This window comes from Mauremys reevesii, linkage group 3 (genome assembly GCF_016161935.1).
Source record: "Mauremys reevesii isolate NIE-2019 linkage group 3, ASM1616193v1, whole genome shotgun sequence".
NCBI classification, from domain to species: domain Eukaryota; kingdom Metazoa; phylum Chordata; order Testudines; family Geoemydidae; genus Mauremys; species Mauremys reevesii.
Genome location: NC_052625.1, coordinates 161,109,947 through 161,133,319, shown reverse-complemented (window position 1 = coordinate 161,133,319; position 23,373 = coordinate 161,109,947). Strand labels below are relative to the sequence as shown.

Below are 23,373 nucleotides of genomic sequence, written 5' to 3'. Positions count from 1 at the left end.
CCTGCTCTCCGAGGAAACTTGCTTTCAAAGCCTCCCGGATACACAGCGCTTCCCGCTGGGATATTCTTTCGGCACGGGTGTCTGGCTGAGCGTAAACAGCAGCCAGGCGATTTGCCTCAACCTCCCATCCGGCCAAAAAGGTCTCGCCCTTGCTCTCACAGACATTGTGGAGCACACAGCAAGCAGCAATAACTACGGGGATATTCTTTTCGCTGATGTCCGAGCGAGTCAGTAAGCTCCGCCACCTCCCCTTGAGACGTCCGAAAGCACACTCCACCACCATTCTGCACTTGCTCAGCCGGTAGTTGAAGAGTTCCTTCTCACTGTCCAAGGCGCCTGTATAGGGCTTCATGAGTCAGGGCATTAGCGGGTAGGCTGGGTCCCCGAGGATCACTGTAGGCATCTGCACATCCCCAACCATTATTTTGTGGTCCGGGAAGAAAGTTCCTGCCTGGAGGCGTCTAAACAGACCAGAGTTCCTGAACACACACGCGTCATGAACCTTGCCCGCCCACCCGACGAAGATGTTGGTAAAACGTCCCCTATGGTCCACCAGTGCTTGCAGCACCATTGAAAAGTAGCCCTTTTGGTTAATATACTGGCTGGCCTGGTGGGCTGGTGCCAGGATAGGGATGTGAGTCCCATCTATAGCCCCACCGCAGTTTGGGAATCCCATCGCGGCGAAGCCATCTATGACGACCTGGACGTTTCCGAGAGTCACTACCTTTGAGAGCAGTTGCTCAACGATTGCGTGGGCTACTTGAATCACAGCAACCCCCACGGTAGATTTGCCCACGCCAAAGTGGTTCGCTACTGACCGGTAGCTGTCTGGCGTGGCAAGTTTCCAGAGGGCTATGGCCACTCGCTTCTGCACACTCAGGGCTGCTCGCATCCGGGTGTCCTGGTGCTTCAGGGCAGGGGCCAGCAAGTCACAGAGTTCAAGGAAAGTGCCCTTACGCATCCTGAAGTTTCGCAGCCACTCTGTTTCATCCCAGACCTGCAGCACTATGCGGTCCCACCAGTCCGTGCTTGTTTCCTGGGCCCAGAATCGCCGTTCCACACCATGAACTTGACCCATTGCCACCATGATCTCCACTGCCCGGCGTACCCTGCTTTCTGAGAGGTCTGCGCCACTCTCCTCACCGCGCTGCCGGAGCCTCCTCGCCCGATTTCTCAGCAGCTGACTGTGGAAGAGGTGGACGATAAGGTGCGAGGAGTTGACAACGGCCATAAGTGCAGCGATGATCGCAGCGGGCTCCATGCTCGCAGTGCTGTGGCGTCCGCGCTGTAACCGACCAGAAAAGTGCGGTAACAGATTTCCCGCCGGCGCTTTCAGGGAGGGAGGGCGTGATTGACGGTTCGATGATGACAGTTACCCAAAACCACCCTCGACACATTTTTTCCCCCAGCAGGCATTGGGAGCTCTACCCAGCATTCCAATGGGCAGCGGGGACTGTGGGAACTGTGGGATAGCTTCCCACAGTGCACCGCTTCGAAAGTCGATGCCGGCCCTGTTAATGTGGATTCAGAAATTCGAATTAGTGTCCTTAGTGTGGATACACAAATTCGACTTCATAAGGTCGAATCCACAAATTCGACTTAAGTAGATTCAAAATAGTCTTGTAGTGTAGACAAGGCCTTTGTGACTGAAGTTTTGCTTATGAACTACAAATAATAATTGGTCTCAAACGAAGTTCAATGAACAAGGTGTATTTTAAAAAGCATGCTAAGGCTGTGACTATTTCATGAATGTGAAGATTCAGGTGTCTGTACTCAAATTAATTGATACCTTATTCCATGAGCAGTCCCATGGGCTTGTATTGTTAGTATATAGGCTTGTTTGTTAGCCTGGGACAGAATTTGGGGTTTGACTTTTGATACTCTACTATCCTTACTATGTGTGAATAAAGATCAAAGACATCTGCACACAAGCAGGTGGGGTGAAATGAGATAAGAAATAGAGCTAAAGTGTTACTGGGTATGGTGGGAGTATAATATACAAGCATACACTGGAAGGCTGCCTGACTCCTCTCTCAAACCCAGGTCAAGCAACCAGCTAGGAGGGGCAAGGGAGGATGGAGAGGAAGGTATATGGAACACAAAAAGCCAAAGAAAACTCTGGCCTTGGCCAGAACACATCATCACTCCTTACCCCTCCCCACAAAAGAGGTGGTACCAAGCCCCCAGACTCACGACCCTCCAAAACAGAATACGACCATAAGTTGTAAGTGACCAGGGACATGCACTGTAGGTATACTTGGGCGCACTAAGAAGGAGGGGGGGTATAGAGAACGGGAACACTGGGAAAAGACTCTGCAGTGTCAGAGCTACAGCTTGTTTTGAACTAACCCCAATAAACATCACATTGCCTGCACTTTGGGCTTCTGGTCTTCTGCTTTCTGTCTGCATGAGAAGAACCACAGGAGGGGTTAGGAAAGCTCCTAACAGGCATTATTCTGTGTGATAAGGAAATTGGAATCTCAACCCAAACCAGGACATTACACAGTTCAGCATGAAACCTCTAATACTGCAGGTACTTAGACATTGATGGCTCACTGCTGACCTGCACATTTCCTTTTTTACTTAATTATATTTTTATGTGTTTGTTTGTTTGTTTGAAGTGAATTTATCTGTTACGTCTGTCGGCCAAATTCTTCTTTCGGTTACATTGGTGTGAGTATAACTAACAAAAGAATTTAGCTTGATCTCTTTACCTCCATGAAACTACCGTTCATAATGTTCTTCTAAAGTCCAACACATAGTCTTCCCAATAATATAATAATCACACTATTTATTGCTATTACAGTAAAAATACAATTTGATTTTTCAAGTCACAGCAGATATTAGTCGAACATAGCTTAGCTCTTTAAGTGCTTTGGGCATAATAGCTAATCAATCATATTTAATCAATATGGTAGTCAGCCATGCAGATTCCCTTGTCTAAAATTTCAGTTTATGCAGGTAATCTTTGGTCTCAGTAAATTTATCATCATTTTTAACAGCCAGAATGGACACAGAAACAAATGGACTATGAAAATGATAGTCTACAATTGTAAAATAAATTCATATTTGTATATAATTGTGTTCAATCTTTTTCATTCTTTTAAATGTATTTGACTTGAAAAATATTTCTCCTCAACTGACCCCACTTCCCATCAAAATCCATTGGGAATGTTGCAATTTACTTCAAAAGTAGGCAAGATCAGGCATCAATATCTCCATTTAATGCATCAGTTAAGGCACTCAGTTAGATACCAATATTTAATGAAGTAAAGGTCTTTATACTCAGTTTCTATCCACACTCTAGGTTGTGGCAAATACAATTATTTCAAAACCATAAAGGCTTTAGCTTAAATATTAAGCAAAAGCCTCCACAAGCACAGTTTGGGAATCATAGTCACATAAGCACATTAGCTGTTCTTTTCATATAATGTTAAAAGGTGACGATGTGTCCCCTATTGTTAGGCTATTCAATGCTTGTGCTGCTAGTGAATAAACAGTAGTATATTTGTTCCAGTTTGTTTGAAAACTATTGAAATACATAATTAACCATTAAAGCCTAGAGTAAACAGTTGAATGTGACATTTGCTTTCTTTCATTTTAAATAGCTTGAAATGTGCATCACAGTGGAAGAACAGCATGACATTAAAAGCACAATCAATCTCATTCCCTGTGGTTCTTTTTAGGGACTTTCTGAAAAGCATTGTTTTGCACTCATTCCAAAAGATAACTACAAAAGATATAGCTTGTTTATCAAGAGATATATTTACTTACTTCTAAAGATAAAAGGAAAGAAAAAATATTGACACCTAGGACATGGCTGCACCAGATGAAGTTCAACTACGTGATCATGCTAAAGAATAAATTGCTTTCAACCATTTGTTGGGTGTGTGGAAAGAGCCTTACATGAGACATATTTATTGTTTGGACAAGAGAACATTTTACAGGGGAGTCTGATGTGCTACCATCTGATCTTTAATTAGAGTGGAAACTTGGTAGAGTAAATTAATTGTGTGCTTTCATTTCAGCTGAAATGGTGCATTAAGGATGTGATCCAACATACACTGAAGTTAGTGGAAAGATTTCCACTGGCTTCAGTGGGCACTGGATCTGGTCCAACATACTGCAGACTCCTCCCTGTTTAGTCTAAGAGTGGAAATTCAAATCAAACTTGGATATATTAAGATAATTTTAAGATTTATTTAGCTTTGAAACTGAAATTGGCCAATGCTGCTAGCTCTTTTTTTGGGGGGGGGGGAACGGGGGAGTGATGAAGCAGGTCTAATCTCATTCTAGATTTCGGTCAGAAATTGATCATAGCTCTTCACAAACAAAAGGAAGAACAACCAGCATCTCCTGAGTGAAGGACAACTAATATCACAGCTCCTACATGACTTCTGAGTCAGGGGAGGTAAAAGGCAACTCCACAGTCAAATGCCTTTCACAATGTGACCTGAAGCCAACTATGAGTAGCCTCCAAAAGTCTCACCTTAGTTTTTAAATATTGTAAGATTATTAATTTTACCACTATATTTCAGGCACATGATAAAAACTGTAGGTTCAACCAAGCAATCTTAACTAACAATGAAAAAATGACAGGAATGCAATCCTCTCTCACAGGCTTCATCAGTAAAGGTGATGCTGAACAAAGAGCTCATTTTTTTTGCCATCTCCTACAGGGTCACACTAAGAGACTGGGAGTGGTTGGGACAGAGTGCTGGGCAACAGCAGCTGATCTGGTTCTCTGATCACGACAACTTAAATTAATTGCCCCATGCATACCTGAATATGGGAACTATGACAAAATGATAGATTGAAGATGGGGATGGACCTCTGTCAGGATAATGCTGTGTTCTATGGCAAAGTACCATAGCTAGATGACCTCTTGACACAATTATAGCAATCTGTCCTCACCTCTAGTCCCCTCCCACCTTGAGTGTTCAGGTAGAAGACGGCCACCATATTGTCTGATGTGGCCAGGATTATCTGACTGCAAATGTCCAAAAGAAAGGCCACACATACCTTGTGTACAATGCTGAGTTCTAGAACACTTGTTTTCAAAGCCCTCTGCATTATAGACCCTAAGACTTGCTCTGTGAGATTGCTTATATTGGCTGCCCACCTGAAGGTGGAAGCCTCTGTGATTATGGTCCTTTACGGTGAATTGGGACTGTATGGGTCTCTTTTTCCACACCTTGCTTTGGTCCTTCCACCAGTCCAGTGACTGGAAGACTGCCAGAAGGAGACGCACCATCTTATCCAGGTGGTGTTTGCCTGGGCAGTAGACCAACGAAAGCCAGGCCTGAAGCTGCTGGAAGTGGAGCCTTGCCTGTGGGCTGATGAACTTGCAAGCTGCCGTAAGACCCAGTGTCATGAGTCAGAATCGCGCTTGCATCAGAGGGCATGGCTATCTGTCATATCCAACAATGACTTCATGGCATCTCCTGTGTTCTTGTGGCTGTATAATCTGATCTGCGAGGAGAAAGGTCATGAACAGATGTCAATAGGCTACACTGTCACTTTACCAGTTGCCCATTGTCACAGGACTTTCTTATTTAATGATGCATGAATGCCTGTGTGTGAAGATTTTTAAATGCGAAGACCATTGCTCAAATGCAATCTGACACTCCCAGTTGCTGCAGTTCAATACCAGTGGCAAAAAAGTTTGCAACAATTGGCAACTTCATTAGCTGCAGTGGATAGCCGTTGATGTCTGCTGTGCCTTGCCACGCCTTACGTATTTCACAGTTTGTTGTTGCGGTGCCTTTCCTGCCCGTCAACCTAGACTTAGTATGGTGGGGAAAGACATTTCCCGTCACAGTTACCTTCTAACTGGTTTAGCCCACCAGTCAAAGTGGCGTCCAGAGGTGTGGCTGTTGACACAAATAAGCAGCTACTTGGAACCAGAGGTGAAAGCTGGATGGAAAGGAAGGACCAGTGAAAGTACTACTCAAAGAGTGCAATTGTTCTGATTTGGTACTACCTCTCTTTGTAGACCCCACACGCTGCCCTTTATATCCTCGCCGGAATTCACAAGAAGAAGATAGGCACATGCACTGCCCTATTAGATACTGCAGACTAGAAAATTCTCCAACATGTGCACTGGATGATCTCTCACCAACGTGGAATATGTATATGTACTAGCACACAAAGAACTGATCCTCATTTCTCACATGTAATCAGTATCATAGTCTTCCACCTTGACTGAAGGGGCTGTGGCTTATCTGGACTCTAAAAATGAATGAGATACTGGTAAACTGTTTTGACACTGAATATCTTTTACCACATTTCCATCCTCTGATTTCAGAGATTTTCTAATTTCTAATTCAGAGATTTCTAATTGTATATAAACTATTTTCTCATTGAGTCACCTACTGACAGTTCTATATCATGACTACTTGATGGGGAGGGAATGTTCATATTACATTTTTAATTACTGTTGTTTAAAAAAGTCAGACATTATATTTGATAATACTTTCCCTCTATTTGAATGTTTGTTGTTATAGTGATAGCTTCAGGAGGTAACATTAACAAGGATCATTTGAAAGACCTTATGTTTACAACATAATTATTTTCAATATCTTATTAAATATGTATTATGGCCTCAGTATTCCTGATGATTGTTTGAATTTGTATTTGTCCTCCTTGTACCCATGACACTCTTAATTTTGAATACAAATAAAGAAAACAATAAACTATAACATGAAAGAACAGTAATCCAAAGCATAAAAAAGTATACACAAAAAATTGCTATTTTTTCCACAAAGGCACAGCCTTCTATTTTTTAAGAACTAACCTACAATAAGTATTGTCTTTTATATGTTTTTTGGAATAAATATATTGCTCTTTTGTTAGGCATGTACCTTTCTTGTGTTATTTCAAAAGCCCACTTTGAAAGTTTAGGATACCTTTTTTTAGATTTATAAAAACTAGACCAGATATGTTTTCTCCTGGATTTCTTTTTTATATTTCTGGAAATCAGCATACATATTTAGAATGCTTTATGCATGCTATAACAATCACCACACATTTTAAAGACACCTTTTGTCAAGAATTCCTAAATGTTTTATATACGTAACATCCTATAAGGGGGTAGAAGCAGCTTAACTAGACAAGTGAATGCATCTTTCTCATAGCACAAATTAAATGCTCAGACAACACTGAATATCAGTCTTCACAACACATGAGCCCAGTCTTTTAGAAAATATTGATGAAATAACTTTGTGTGCTTTTCCCCATCTCCATTCATTCATATTAAATTTTTGCAAAGACATACGCACATGAAAATATAAAGATAATTGGGACAACTCAGCCTATTCCTACCCATAGCTAATACTTGTACAATTAAAAGATATCATCAAATGATTCCAGTCACTTAAATCACAGTTTTTCATGCACAGTATATAACTACCAGTGAAGGGTATGTGGTACAGTGTAGGCATTTATTGGACTACCCAGTGTCCTCAAATACAGAGGTACCTGCAACTTGCCAAAGCTGTTTGGCTCATATCAATTATCAAAACATATAGTTACTTACATATTCTTCATAGGCCTCATGTGCTGGAGGAGGGGGTGGTCTGTAGCCTGGGACTGCTGGAGTTCCCCTTGCTCGAGGGGTTGGAACACCCCTAGCTACAGGAGGAACTGGGAGTGCTCCACGTGTCACTGGTGTCCCTCTAGGTGTTTGGGCACCTCGCCCAGGTGGGGGAGGAGGAAGCGCACCCCCACGTCCTCTAAGAGAAACAAAGATATGTACTTGAGGTGAGGACATAATTGTTATCTAATTTTAAAGGCTCTTATTCTCTTATCACAGTTTAACATATCACAAGGTTTTAGCAGCACCTGAGGGTTACACTGCTAAGAGCTTGTAGGATACATCTGAAAATGGCTCAAAAAGGAATATGTCTGTAGTTTTCATGAAAAGGTAATAGGTTGCACAGACCTAGCAACTTTTGAACCTGATTCCCTTCTTGCGTACCCTGGTGCAAATCAGAAGTAATTTCATTCCATACAATGGAGTTGAAGTGATGTAAAAATAGTGTGAGGGAAGAATGAGGCCTTTCACTTGCAGATCTCAAAGCACTTTACAGTCGTGGACCATAATTATGATGCTCATTTTACTGCTGGGAAACTTGGCAAATAGAGGTTTAACCCACATTGGGTATGTCTACATTTCAATGTAAGCCTACAGTTAGAGGGACTCAAGTCAGTCGACCCTGGGTTAGAGAACCCAGGGCTTGAGCATCTGCACTGGTTGCCAACCCTAGGGTTAGCAATTTTCTAACCTGGGCCCAAACCGAGGACTCCAGTGTCCACACTGCAGAATGCATACCTGAATCTAACCAACCGTATCCCTGACTTCCTAGTGCCCTCCTGAAATGTGGCTGCTCTTGCCCTGTGCTTGTGGTGGAGTGTGGGAAACCTCGACTCTTCACCAAACTTGCCTTCTTAGTCTTTTCTTCTCCAGATTAAACAAACATATTTTTTCCAAACTTCTTTCACAGATCACTTATCTCAAAGGTCATGACCTTCAGTCATTTTTGTTGCTCTCCTCTGGACTTTCTTCCACTTTGTCCACGTTACCTGAAATGTGGCACCCAGAACTGGACACAATAATTAAGTTGAGGCCTTGTCAGCGTGGAGTAGAGTGGAAGATTTATGTCTTGTGTCTTGCTTACAACACTCTTAATGCATCCCAGAATATGTCTGTAGGGTGACCAGATGTCCCGATTTTTGGGTCTTTTTCTTATATAAGCTCCTATTACCCCGCACTCCCTGTCCCGATTTTTCACGCTAGCTGTCTGGTCACTTTATGTGTTTGCTTTTTTTGCAATGGTGTTACACTGTTGACTCATATTTAGCTGGTGATCCAGCATGACCCCCAGATCTCTTTCCTCAGTACTCCTTCCTAGGCAGTCATTTCCCATTTTGTATGTGTGTTACTGATTGCTCCATCCTAAGTGGAGCACTTTGCATTTGTCCTTATTGAATTTCATCCTTTTTACTTCAGACCATTTCTTTAGAAAGCTATTAGTTTGGTTTGACACAATTTGTTCTTGATCTTCTTATACTGTTAATTAATGCATTCAACAATGAAAAGTTCTTTGCAAATGCTCAGTATCATTATTATAATAGTTAGGACTACACTTGAAAAATAATGGGGGGGGGTGCTTAGCACCTCTAAATATTAGGCCATTACTATTTAGGTGTCTACAGGCCTGACCCAGCTCCAACGACGTCAATGGAGGCTTTTCCTCTGACTTCAGTGGGGGACTATATTGAGCCCTAAATATGGATTTACATGTCTAACTCTAGACATATACATTTAAAAAAATTGTCTTTAATCCCTGTGTAACTGTAGATGAAGTATGTGTGATCCTAAAAGTCTACATCTCATGTGAGCCTGTTTTTCCACAAGTTGCTGCTGATGATACTATAGACTCTGAATAGGTGTGACCTTTATGCAATGATTTTACATTTTCTAGTCCACTGTGCTTTGCCAAATGACTTGAAGTCCAGCTATTTCATTTGCAACATTTTTAGAGTTATTCATTGAAAAAACTACCTTACAAAATACAAGAGACATTTGTAGGATGTAAATTTGTTAAAGGAAGTCATGGGGCATATAACTGAATTCAACAGAACTACACTAATTCGTAGCAGTTGAGGATCTGGCCTCACATTTCAAATTTGCCATTTGTGTATTTTAGTTTCATGTTGCCCAAAATGGTATAATGTTTTTCATGTTTTTATTTTAATTCATTGTTTTCAATATTTTCTTCATAGTTTGAAAATGATTAAGCCATCCATGATGAATGGGCCAGAATTCTGGCCAAGGAGGAATAGAGGAATAGAGAACAACAATTACTTAACACCGTTGAAATGAGATCTTCATGGAAAAGCTGTGGGAGTATCACCTGAGATGGTTGGATCATGTGAGATAATGAAACATGGGATATGTTGGTCAGAGTACAAAATCTAGTGGTTTGAGACACTGAAGGAGGATATGAACAAGGTCACTGTCGGAAGACAGGATGCTGGGCTAAATGGACCATTGCCATTCTTATCTTCTTATGGCTGTGTGCTTGGAAGACAAACAAGAGCTGCCAACACCGACAAACAGGACATGTTGAAGGCAAAAAAGAAGTTTGAAAATGTTCTTACCCTTTCTGTTAGAGTCCTTTTTGATTTATCAGACATTGATTTCCCACCTCCATATTTTATAAAGTAAAAGCCAATATGGGTCTGCTCTATTTCCACAGTCAACTTGTGGAACTCCTTACTTGAGGAGGTTATGAAGGCTAGGACTATAACAGCGTTTAAAAGAGAACTGGAAAAATTCCTGGAGGTTAAGTCCATTAATGGCTATTAGCCACAATGGGTAAGGAATGGTGTCCCTAGACTCTGTTTGTTTGTCAGAGGGTGGACATGGATGGCAGGAGAGAGATCACTTGATCATTACCTATTAGATTCACTCCCTCTGGGGCACATGGTATTGGCCACTGTCAGTAGACAGGATACTGGGCTAGATGGAACTTTGGTCTGACCCAGTACGGCCGTTCTTATGTTATGTACCTCCTTGTTTGTGAATCAACAGAATCAATTATGTCAGCACTGCCCTAAGAATGGGGTTGGTAGTTAATTTTTGGTTTTCCTTGTGTGACTTTGCAGTAACAGTGTACAAGTCTTGCATAGACAGTAACTATTGTATTTCTGAAACTTTATTGACAGGATGGTCGGCTTTTAGGCTATATTTAAAGACTGGAAAAATACCCGTCACCAGATTGCAGTAGTGGGGAAAGGTGAATTTTGCAAGTTAAACCATTTAACAATATCCTTTAAAATAACTGAAAATTCATGTCCTTTTCACTGCCTCTTAGTCAAATCAAAGGAATACTATGACAAGCAAGATCTTAATATGCTGATTCCACATTTTTGGCAGGGGCAAAAATCTGCAGAAAAAACGATGGTGTTGTTTCCATATAATACAGGACAGAGAAGGGATGTTGGAACAGTCCAGGAAGAGGTCTGCTCTAATGTTACAATATCCCAACTACAGTAATATGAGCTGGAGGAGGCAGACCTTAACAAATACAATGCTTTGAGAAAAAAATCAGTATTATTTAGTATTTTATTATGTGTAAGATTGTGCTAAGTGCCTCACAATATAGATAATTAAATGTGATTCCTCCCATTAATGAACTGAAGGGAGAGTAACAAACAGTATGGGGACCTTTGGAGAACAAAGGAAATAGACAACATGAATCAAATTAATGGGTTAATGAAGATTAGTCGACAACATGGTGGATGACAGAGGTTGAAGTTTCTTTGCTTGCTTACTTGTTTTTTAATTAAAAACAGACCTATATTAAGCTTCATTCAGAAATGAATGTATGTAGGCACAAGGTCAACCTGGGTTAAACTATTGCCTTAGATGGCTAGTTTCCTGTGGACTTAACAGTGGAAGTGGGTCTTAAGGAGCAATACAAGTTAAAACATATAGTGAGCAAAGTCAGTGCGATACATAGTTACAGTGAAAATATGAAAATATCATAATCAGGTAATACTTGGAAGGATTGTGCAAGCCAGTGTTTAGGACACATTCTAACTACTCCAATTAGAACTGATACTATATACAATAAATAACATGTTATTTGTTGAATAATGTTATCCTTTATGGAATTAACAATGCCTGTTGCACAGAGTGCATCCATTTTGTCCATTAGGGAATTTGCAGTGATAATGGCTAAGACCTTCCAATCTAGATAAACAGCTCACACTGCAGAGTGGCGATGTGTGTGTGTGTGTGCGCGCGCGCACACGCGCGCAAAAAGAGTCTTTCAGTTTCCTCAATCTGGAGCAGGCTGCATACTCTAGTAAACCTGCTCTGAGTTACACCTGCTGTCAAGTACTCCAAGATGATTATCTGTTAGTTGAGACTCAATAGGACTTAAGTTAGCTCCAGCCATGCTGTCTGTAATGGTGAAATTGACTCTGTCATTGGAGAAATCCCTTACCTTGGATGATTCTTCCACAGCCATATACACTGGCACAGCAAGACTCTGGCAGCACTATGGCCCTAACATCTGTGAATTGTGGGTCATAGACTCGGGACTGAAACAACCATGTACCAGTGTTGAGGAGAAACATATTTTGGCTTATTGACCATGTTAATAATCAGATTATAAAGATCATACGTGTTTCAACAGGCTATGTTTTCAAAGTCTGGCTGCATAAGAGAACAAAGTACCTTGATGGAGCTGCAGGTGGTACCCGGATTCCTCTTCCACGAATGCCCCGTCCACGTGCTGAATCTTCAGAACCATTCAAGTACGACAATTCTCTCAACTGCTCCTGACGGATTTCGTCATTGTAGTCCTGAAAGATAGAAGACAGAACTGTCTGAGGTTTTGGTGTCTAGATTTGGCCTTCCTGTCAAACCATCCTAAACCCAAACTCTGTGTAGTCACATACACCTTTGCACATGCAAATCACTTTTGTTGCAGTTTTCTTGCACTCCCACATGAAATGATAGAAATTCTATGTGCAGCAACTACCTGTCCCTGATTTGTGTATATATATGGGGACTGTGCATGTAGCTTCTAATACTTGGGAGAATGGATGTAAATGTGTTCACAAGGTTACTTACACATTACTTATCACGGTTTGTAAATCTGTCTTTTGAGAGCTACTGCATATGAAGGACAAAGTGTAAAAGGGTGGTCACATACAATGGTGCTGATCTCAAATAGTGTAATGGCATAAAAAAATCTAGTAATATACATCATTTCTGGGGTATTTCTTAATTGCCTATTTTTAAAAATCCCTATCTTCTACTATCTATTCCAAAACACAGACTCCATTTTGACATTATTCCCTGGCAAATTAAATTGGATCAACCTGACTGGATAATTTAATCATGCCTACCAGTCGATGTGGGAGTCTTAAGTTGAACCTCCACGTCCATATATCTTTACTTAATTTTTCTCCTGAGTAAAAACAGACTTTATGTTACTCCATATATCTTCTTAGCAGGAGAGCTAAATTGAGCTCTCTTTAGAGCTCAGGAATGGCACTGCTAAGTATCAGGTATCTCATGATACAAGGAAGACCCACTTAGCTGAGATCTTAGAGAACGAACTCCACAGCATTCCTAGCTTTTTCTGGATCAGTAAGCAGATCAAATGAATTTCAGTTTTTACTGATACAGTATTATATAACATGTCCATCATAGACATTTTATATTTAGTCCACAGTTTTTATTTTCTTAGTCTCAAGGAGAATTCCTTTTTTCTCTAATCCCCTTGCTTTTGTAGCTAACTCTTATGCCTGCTGCTAAGGGTATAAAACTCTAATGCAGTTGCTGGCTTTCTGACAATAGAGTGTGCAACAGTTAATTAGTATTTCAAACCAGAAAAGATTATTGAATTTCAACCCTCCAGTTTTTCCATCCCTGAGGAAGCAACTGATCTGACAAACAACAGCATTGACTGATATGAGGATCAGAAAATACAGCCTGGAGTACACCACAAGCGACACTTCTTTTTAGCAGCATTTTTTAAAAAAATCCTAGTAGTCATTTGTGTACATAATTAGTACTCCCTTCACTGACTGAGCTTCACAAGCCAGCCGATAGACATATAGAACCAGGACTCCGCTCCTTCCCTACCCTTCCCCACACTAGCCTTGCCTACCATCCAAGGAAGGAGTAAGCCATCCTGTAGCCCCTTCTCTATTCCTGAGAGTTTGGACCCAAGATCTAGGTCGTCTGCTTAGGGACATAAGGGGGATTCTTACTTCCTTGTATGAGATTGGACCCCAGAACACAATTTAACACTAAATTTCCAGTGAGTGGCACTATAATAAAACATATTAATGGAATTCCAACTTTAAAGGAAAACACCCTTTTACTATTATTATTAAAATTAAACCCAAATAATAGTTGACAGGTCACACCAAGCCCCAAATCTTATTGCACAGTGTTCCTTCATTATGTTATTAGTGGTATTGCACCAAAGCATCCTGGTAGATCAACCTGCTGTGTAATAGATGGTAGGAAAACTACACATAGCATCCAACAGGTAACATTTACAGATATAACCGGATATCTTCCACTGTCCATTGAGTAATATTATGCTAACCACTTGTGATGATGACACTATTTCAACATTAAGACATCAACCTAGAGAATTTGGTTTGCTCCTGAATTCCCAGAGAAATGCTGAGGGGTCTCAAACACAAACATAAATTAACCTTATCCAAAATGAAAGGCAAGTTAGGATGGAAGGGATGCAAAAGATAGTGAGGAAGGGAGGCTGACACATTCTGGGATCCTGCTTACAAGTATCCCTCTCTAAAGATATACTTGGCAGAAAGAAAGCTCCTCAACTCAACTGGTATCAACCTGTAGCTAATGTATTTGGAAGGATATCCTGAAAAAGAGTGATTTTAAAAGTTATAAATTCTACAGAGATCATTTATCATACGTGCCCTTTACAAAGCCTAATAAAAATGTAATCTTCTAAACCTGAAGTCTGAGATTTTAGACTGTGATGCTTACTTCAACTCCCTCATTAAATAGGAATTTAGCACTGAATTAATCTTTCATAACTACTACATGAGTCTAGCTAGCAATAGAGTATCTGCTGAATATTTAATTGTAGCTGAGTTCAGTGCCTAGCATTTGAGGAAAAATTAGGCTGCTGGTGCTTCAGATACATCTAATCCCAAGTGAATATACATGAGTGAACACAAGATGTTGCGCGTAAGATGTACCTATACTGAACAAAGAATAATGAGGTATTTACATACTTTATACAGCATTTTAGAAAACCCTCACCCCACATTAAAATTGACTCCTGAGTGATAGGTGTTTTGTCCAGTACTAGTCTTTTATTCACTAATTATGAAACCTCATCTCTGATAATCTAATTTAATCTATATCTTTTCCTGATAGATCCATGTTGTTTATATCCTTAAAATATTACTGATGTCCAGTCAGTCTGCCTTGCTAAGAATAATAATAAGGGTACCATCTGCTTTATGCTAGAAATAATGGACATTTTCTTAAACAGTAGACACCTGAATACTTAGGCTTCTACACAGATACCTTGATTTTCAAAGGTGCTGAAAATCCCAGCACATTCAAAAGAACTCAGTATTTCTGTAAATCGGGCCACATAAATGTCTATATATGGATTATTAGGCAAAATATATGAATTTTTGATCACTGACTTTAGCAATCACTTACTCATGAAGTGTATGAACACAGTTGTCTAAAACTATCAAAATAATTTATTTGATAATCACATCGCAGCTAAGGATGTGTGAACCCATTTAAATTAAGCAAGAACCAACCAAACCATGTACCTGAAACTCAACCCAAACCTCTTTGCAGACTTTTTAGATCTTGAAACATGCACACTGAGAGATTCCCCGAACCTCTCTTTTATTCATTCTGCACCTAATAAGATACTATTACTCACATTCACTACACAGCTAAGTTAGCCCTTCATGCATGTGCAGTCCAGCCTAACTTTCACTATAAATATTGGTAAAACTAGACTAGCACTCAGAGCTCTTGATTCTGCAAACACCTATCTACTAGTACCTAGCAGCCACGTCACTTGACCTCTCTTAGCCTTAGACTATATTTTAAAAAGTGTCTGAGAAATAATGCTTTGTACAGAGCTATTTCATCTTGAGATCTCAAAGGGCTTTACAAAAGTAAGCATCAGTAGCCTCATTTTACAGCTGGCCTAAGTATGGCGGTTTTAAACAATTTGTAAGAGAAGTATCATAATCTAGTGTATTAGGTATAAGGGGAGCAAAATCACACAGTCAGACTTAAATGTGAAGAGGCTGTCACTTCTCCACAATAAATCAAACACCTGCAGAGCCAGGAATAGAAATCTGGGCTTACATCTCCCAAAACACAGACCCCTATTGCACAAGCCAATAAAAAAACCCTCTCAGCTACAAAATATTTGTTTGCAGCTTTATATAGCCAATAGAGAGCAACATGTTTACATACACATTTAGTGCCCAATTCTGTTATTCCATTCTTGTGCTCAGCAGAGAAATAGGAGAAAAAGGGAAAGATGGATTTGCACTCCCTATATTCCTAGGTTATGAGTGGGGCCTGCCAGCTTCCAGAATAACAGCTTCAGGATACCCACTGGATATTCCATTCAACAGTCTGAGTGTCTTAACCATTCAGTAGCTGAGGGAAGAGGGAACCAGCCCGCCCTTGCCAAAAGGTGCAGCCTGCATGTATGTGGCCTACATCTTCTAGATGGCCACAACAGCAAAGCAGGGAGTCACAAAGGCACCACATATAGCCATTAGCAGCACATCTGATCACTGCACATCTGAAGTCATTGAGCTTTACGTAAAGATGGTGTGGAAAGTAAAACCAGGGGGTTGTCACAAGATAGACATTGGCTATGTTTGAAACTTGTTCTTGACATCAATTAGGCAACCTGGTGGAGATTTTGAGGTTCCTCGGTGCAGAGGTTCTCAATCAGGGGTACATGTACACAGAGATCTTCCAGAGGGTACATCAATTTATCTAGATATTTGTCTAGTTTTACAACAGGCTGCATAAAAATTTCTAGTGAAGTCAGTACAAACTGAAATTTCATAGGGACAATTACTTGTTTATGCTGCTCTATATACTATACACTGAAATGTAAGTACAATATTTATAATCCAATTGACTTATTTTATAATTATATGGTAAAAATTAGAAAGTAAGCAATATTTCAGTAATAGAATGCTGTGACACTTGTAATTTTTTTGTCTGATTTCGTAAGCAAGTAGTTTTTAAGTGAGATGAAACTTGGGGCACGCAAGACAAATTAGACTCCTGAAAGGGGTACAGTCATCTGGAAAGGTTGAGAACCACTGGGGGAATAGTCCAAACAGGGTGTCTTGAGCAAAGATGGTGGCTCAGTGGATTAAACACATCTTTAAACAGAGATAGATGTGGCATGTCTTGCTTTAGGGAGAAAATTCTTCAGATAACAACTTACAAATTAGCTGACAGGAGCACTGTATCTAATTCCTATATAAAAGAAAGAAAAATAAATAAATATTAGACTCACTCAGCTCTAATACTAACATGTTCTGACATCTGTTGTCAAATCACTTAATGGACGCTGGTTAGGTTTAAAATTTTAATGTATATTTCTACTTTGTTATTAACTCTGTGGAGAGAGAGAGAGACCCTGTTCTATCCGAGCTTTGGGAGGGAAGTGGGGTCTAGTTTGTTACAGTGGGGGCAGATACATTTGGGTTATATATAAGAACATCAGAATGGCCATACTGGGTAAGACCAATGGTCCATCTAGCCCAGTATCCTGTCTTCCAGCAGTGTGGCCAATGCCATGGGCTTCAGTGGGAATGAACAGAACAGATAATCATCGAGTGATCCATCCCATCATCCACTCTCAGCTTCTGGCAATCAGAGGCTAGGGACACCCAGAGCCTGGTGTTGCATTCCTGCCCATCCTGGCTAAAAGCCATTGGACCTATCTTCCATGAACTTATCTAGTTCTTTTTTGAACCCTGTTATAATTTTGGCCTTCACAACATCCCCTGGCAAATAATTTCACAGGTTGACTGTGAAGGAAAACTTTCTTTTGTTTTGAATCTGCTGCCTATTAATTTCATTGGGTTACGCTAGTTCTTGTGTTATGTGAAGGATTAAATAACATTTCCTTTTTCAATTTTTCTACAACATTCATGATTTTATATACCTCGATCATCTCCTCCTTTAGTCATCTGTTTTCCAAGCTGAAAAGTCCCAGTTTTTTTCATCTCTCATCATACGGAAGCTGTTCCATACCCTTAATCATTTGTTGCCCTTCTCTGTATCTTTTCTAAATCCAATATAGATTTTTTGAGATGGGGTGACCAGATCTGCACGCAGTATTCAATATGTTGGCGTACCATGGATTTATACAGAGGAAAGTTTGCTGATCAGGTTGTTTCTTGTCTTTATTTTCAGTGAGGTTTTAGTAAGTAATATTTAGTAATAAATATTATGCCACTTTACAATAATGGGCCATCTTTATGTCAGCATCAGAACTTCTTCTACATGAGTGAAATCTTGCTCCTGTCCTGTCAAAAAGATGTCTGTGTAATTAAAACTCCTTACAGTAGTGTAGGGAAGGCCACTTGTAAAGAGGTTGAAAATTGGCAGTGCTAGAACTGAGACCTCAGGCAGACCATTGTTCTTGGACTTTCAGGTGCTGCTTATTTGAAAGACAAAAACAAACAAACAAAATATGGAGCTGATGGCTTTTCAGCAATAGCTCCTACCAAAGTGGATTGTCATGGCTGTGGATCAATGACAGTTTGTATAGTAGACCAGTTTGTGTTATATGCAGCAGTAAAACCTAGGATTTCTGCATCTATCTCTGGCTAGTCTGGAAGCCATTCTTGATGTAGATAGTGAGTGTCAGAACTTATCTAAAACCTGCTTGTTCTACTCTCAGGATATCATCAATTCAGTATATCAATTCTACCTGTCCCACCATCTTTGGGTAAATCTCATTCACTTCAGATGTGCAGTGATCAGACGTCATGGGCAATTCTTTGAAGGATAAACCTTTCAATTAATCTGTACATGCAGCTTAACTAAGAATATTCTCTTTAACTCCAGCTGTGGCCTTGGGGCCTCCTGTAGATAAGAGCTACAAAATTTGGAATGCTGGATAGCTGCCACCTCATGTATCCTTTATTTGTCACATGAAAGCACTGTTCCGTTCAATTAACTGCAATGACGACTTAGAATTGGTGGTGAAGATAATTTTTTTTACTTTGATTGCATTTTCTTATTTTCCATAGTGCATAAGTGCATCAGTGCCCCAAGTGCCTTTTTTAGTACATGTTAACATTTTAAGGGTACACCATTGACAAACTAGCAATGTTAAATTCAACCCCACCTTCACCTAGAGCATGAGATTAATGGACTTTTCATGTTGTAAAGAATAAATGTTTTGACAGAACAGGATTTCATTTTCACACATCAAACAGAAAGAAATCACAGCAGAAAATGTAATAAAGGCTTTATAAGAATGAATCCCCTTTATACTTGATTTTTCCACATACAAATTTGCACGTGTTTCTTTTGCAATAGAGATCAATTACGTCATTTGGAATCAGCACAGCTGCAATTGTGCAATACAACTTTACACTCCATGTCTTTAATAATAATTGAGATATCTCATCCAGCTACAAAATTAATACAAAGTTCACCAGAACTGTGGGAGCTGGTTTTAGCCCAAGTTGCATGGTAGTGGTAGCATATGCTCTTAACTACACACAGAGAGGCTCAAAGTAAGCAGTTTTGATGTCCCTAGATAAGACTCATGCTCTCTGAAGGCATATTTAATGTGTATGCCTGGTCTTTTGGTTACCTACACTCATGTCCATCTGTTAGGATGGCATTATGCCTATTCCCAGATTGGTCCAACTATTTTGCTAGAACATAGGTGCCAGGTAATGATGGATTTAGATGGACAGCCTGCAGAGCACCATAAATGATGATTCTTCTGCCAAATGTCCTCTTCTCTGACTGTCATATCACATTAGTGCCATATGCCTCTATACAGTTGACCATATATGTCAGCACTTATGTAAAAACAGTTGCTGTACATGCAGACAAATACTTCAACAAATAGTCAAAATCATGAATATAAGCCAGGGTGCGGGCCGAGGGATGTGCTGGCTGCGGCTTCCCACCACCCCAATTGGCTTGGGATAGTGAACTGCGGCCAGTGGAAGCCTTGGTTGGCTGAACCTGCCGACACGGCAGGTAAACAAACTGGCCCGGCCCGGCAGGGTGCTTACCCTGGCGAGCCGCATGCCAGAGGTTGCCGACCCCTGATATAAGCCATCTGAGCTCAGGACAAAAACTATGCATTTCAACAACTAGGTGAAAGGGAGCATAACCAGGGTCCTGCCAAAATCACAGTCCATTTTTTGTAAATGTCATTTTTAAAAATATTGAATTTCAAGCTTTCAGATATTTATATTTTATATTTCACAGTGTTGTAACAAAATATGAATATGTATTTAAAACCAACAAAATATAAACATGTAAATCCAATTATGACCCCCTCCCCAAAAGTGACAATCTCCCCATACCTCCAGCTATCCAGTTCTGAAGGCAGTGCAGAAGTAAGGGTGGCAATACCACAACCACCCTACAATAGCCTTGTGACCCCCTTTTGGGTCTGGAACCCCAGTTTGAGAAATGCTGCTCTAGGGTAAAAGTACACAAAACACCAGATTTCATGACAGAGACCAGATTTCAGTGACGTGTTTTTCACGGCCATGAATTTTATATGGCCCTAGGCATAATCCACACTAATAAATATTGTGCCACTTCACACACAACACAAACAAAAAATAGGTTAGTGTCTACCTGATTACTGTCTGTCTATAAATAAGCTACATTAAAGATCAAAAACACATAAAACAGACTATACACTTCTCAGTCTCCATCAGAATGTGTTTTGACCAACATGAGTTTGTGCCTATAAATGCCTATCAGCAGAATGCAACCAGATACAAGCCAAAGTCATGTATGCTTCATTTTGACAGCTGGGAGATTTGTCAGGTTGCCACAGACTGCACTAACTCTAGTGTGGATGTCGTTTTTCTCTTTAAGCATGCACAATTAAATATGCCCGGCATCGTCAGCACAGGACACCATACTTTACAAGCACCAAGGAAGAGAGAGGTGACATCTTGCTTCTCAGCAGTGAGAGTGAAGTTGCCAACGTCTTGAATGCAAGTTCTGTGTGGGTATTTAAATGAAATTTGGTCCAGCGATATGAGATTAGTCATTGCTACAACAGAGCTAAAGGAGCCTCAAGGAGTATTGATATTCAAAATGATTCATTTTTATACTAAATAATTCATTTAAATATCTGCTCAGAAGATTAATACAGTCAGTAAGTTTTTCCTAATGTCCAACCTAAGCCTCCCATGCTGCAATTAAAGCCCATTGCTTCTTGTCCTATCGTCAGAGGTTAAGGAGAACAATTTTTCACCCTCCTCCTTGTAACAACCTTTTATATACTTGAAAACTGTTATGTCCCTCCTCAGTCTTCTCTTCTCCAGACCAAACAAACCCAAGTTTTACAATCTTTCTTCATAGGTCATGTTTTCTAGATCTTTAATCATTTTTGTTGCTCTCCCCAGATCCTTTTACTATTTTGTATGTGTGCAATTGATTGTTCCTTCCTAAATAGAGTACTTTGCATTTGTCCTTATTGTTTTTCATCTTATTTATTTCAGACAATTTCTCCAGTTTGTCCAGATCATTTTGAATTTTAATCCTATCCTCTAAAGCACTTGCAATCCCTCCCAACTCAGTATTGTCCACAAACTTTATAAACGTTCTCTCTATATGCTGTTATCTAAATCATAGACAAAGATATTGAACCAAACCGGTCCCAGAACTGATCCCTGTGGGACTCCAATCAATATGCCCTTCCAGCTTGACTGAATTACTGATAACTACTCTCTGGGAACAGTTTTCCAACTAGTTATGCACCCACCTTATAGTAGCTCCTTTTAGGCTATATTCCCCCAGTTTGCTTATGAGACGGTCATGCAAGATGATATTAAACGCCTTACTAAAGTCAAAATATACCACATCTACCACTTCCCCACTATCCACAAAGTTTGTTACTCTGTCAAAGAAAGCTATTAGGTTGATCTGACATGATTTGTTCTTGACAAATGCATGTTGACTCTTACTTATCACCTTATCATCATCTAGGTGGTTGCAAATTGATTGCTATTCCCCTTTTTATAAAGTGACACTATATTTGCCCTCTTCCTTTCCTCTGGAATCTCTCCTGCCTTCCATGAGTTTTCAAAGAAAATTGCCAATGGCTGAGACATCTCCTCCATGAGGTCCTTGAGTATTCTAGGATATATTTGATTAAACCATACTGACTTGAAGACCTCTAACTTGGCTAAGTATTTTTTAACTTCCTCTTTCCAGTTTTAGCCTCAGATACTACCTCATTTTCATTGCATTCACTATTTAGATGTCTGATCGCTACTAACCTTTTTGGTGAAAACTGAAATAAAAAAATAATTTAGCACTTCCACCATTTCCACATTATTGTCTTTCCCCCCTCACTGAGTAATGGGCCTGCTCTGGCCTTGGTCTTCCTCTTGCTTCTACTGTATTTGTACAATGTTTTCATGTTACCCTTTGTGTCTCTCACTAGTTTAATCCCATATTACATTTGAAAACCTTTCAGCAATCTAGATAAAATTTCAGAGATTCAGCTCAGCTTTGCTCCATTTTTCACCTTTGCCCTTGTAGTGGGGCAGCTGCCCCACTCCTGAGGAACAGGGGTTAAAAGCGGCCCTGGGGAGGGCTGTGGCTGAGAGAAAGCTGGGCCGTGCCCCAATCAGGCCATAGCTGGCCCTATAAAACGCCAGTGAGCCAGGAGCTGGCAGAGACTCCCTCTAGCTTTGAGACGGAGGGACCTGGCTGCAGGGAGCTGAGAGAAGGTACTTGGAGCGGAGCAGAGCAGAGCAGGGGTAAGGCCCAGGGAGCTGAGGAGCTCTGGCCTGGAAACCCCCCAGGCTGTGGCCTAGTGGAAGGCCAATTAGGTATTGGGGCTGCAAGGGGCAGCCCACGGGTAGGCAGAGGCAGCCGGTCCAAAACCCCCTTTCCTATGATGAATGGCTTTTACACTGCAGTCTGCCCCAGTGAGTGGGGGCTAGATGGTGATTGGGAGTAGCCCCCGACTGAGGCAAGGTGGGGATAGAGGATTGGGGGTTCCCCTGGGTGGGGAGACCCTGAGACTGCGGGGGTATTGCCAAGGGCAGCACCCCAAAGACAAGGGGCACCGGGTCCTGGGAGGGACACGGGGGCCAGCGGCAGCAGGACACCAGCATACAGAGGGTGTGTGGCTACCACTGTTGCTCTTCAGATGGCTGATGAGAAGGGAGGTCCCAGATGCTGCAACTACTGTTAGATTACTCCAAAGGTAATAACAAAATGTTTTTTAAGTACATCAGAAGCAGGAAGCCTGCTAAACAACCAGTGGAGCCCCTTGATGATCAAAATACAAAAGGAGCGCTTAAAGACGATAAAGTCATTGCGGAGAAACTAAATGGATTCTTTGCTTCAGTCTTCACGGCTGAGGATGTTAGGGAGATTCCCAAACCTGAGCTGGCTTTTGTAGGTGACAAATCTGAGGAACTGTCACAGATTGAAGTGTCACTAGAGGAGGTTTTGGAATTAATTGATAAACTCAACATTAACAAGTCACCGGGACCAGATGGCATTCACACAAGAGTTCTGAAAGAACTCAAATGTGAAATTGCGGA

At 40.7% G+C, this 23,373-nt stretch overlaps 1 protein-coding gene across 1 annotated transcript in view; it reads right to left on the bottom strand.

Moving 5' to 3' along the window:
* KHDRBS2 (KH RNA binding domain containing, signal transduction associated 2) overlaps positions 1–23,373 on the bottom strand; it is a 548,941-nt gene that overhangs the window by 158,529 nt on the left and 367,039 nt on the right. Inside the window, exons 5-6 of the mRNA XM_039528488.1 lie at positions 12,251–12,378; positions 7,538–7,733 (exon numbers count right to left, since the gene is read on the bottom strand). Coding sequence (XP_039384422.1) covers positions 7,538–7,733; positions 12,251–12,378 — 324 coding nt within the window. The remainder of the gene's footprint in view (positions 1–7,537; positions 7,734–12,250; positions 12,379–23,373) is intronic.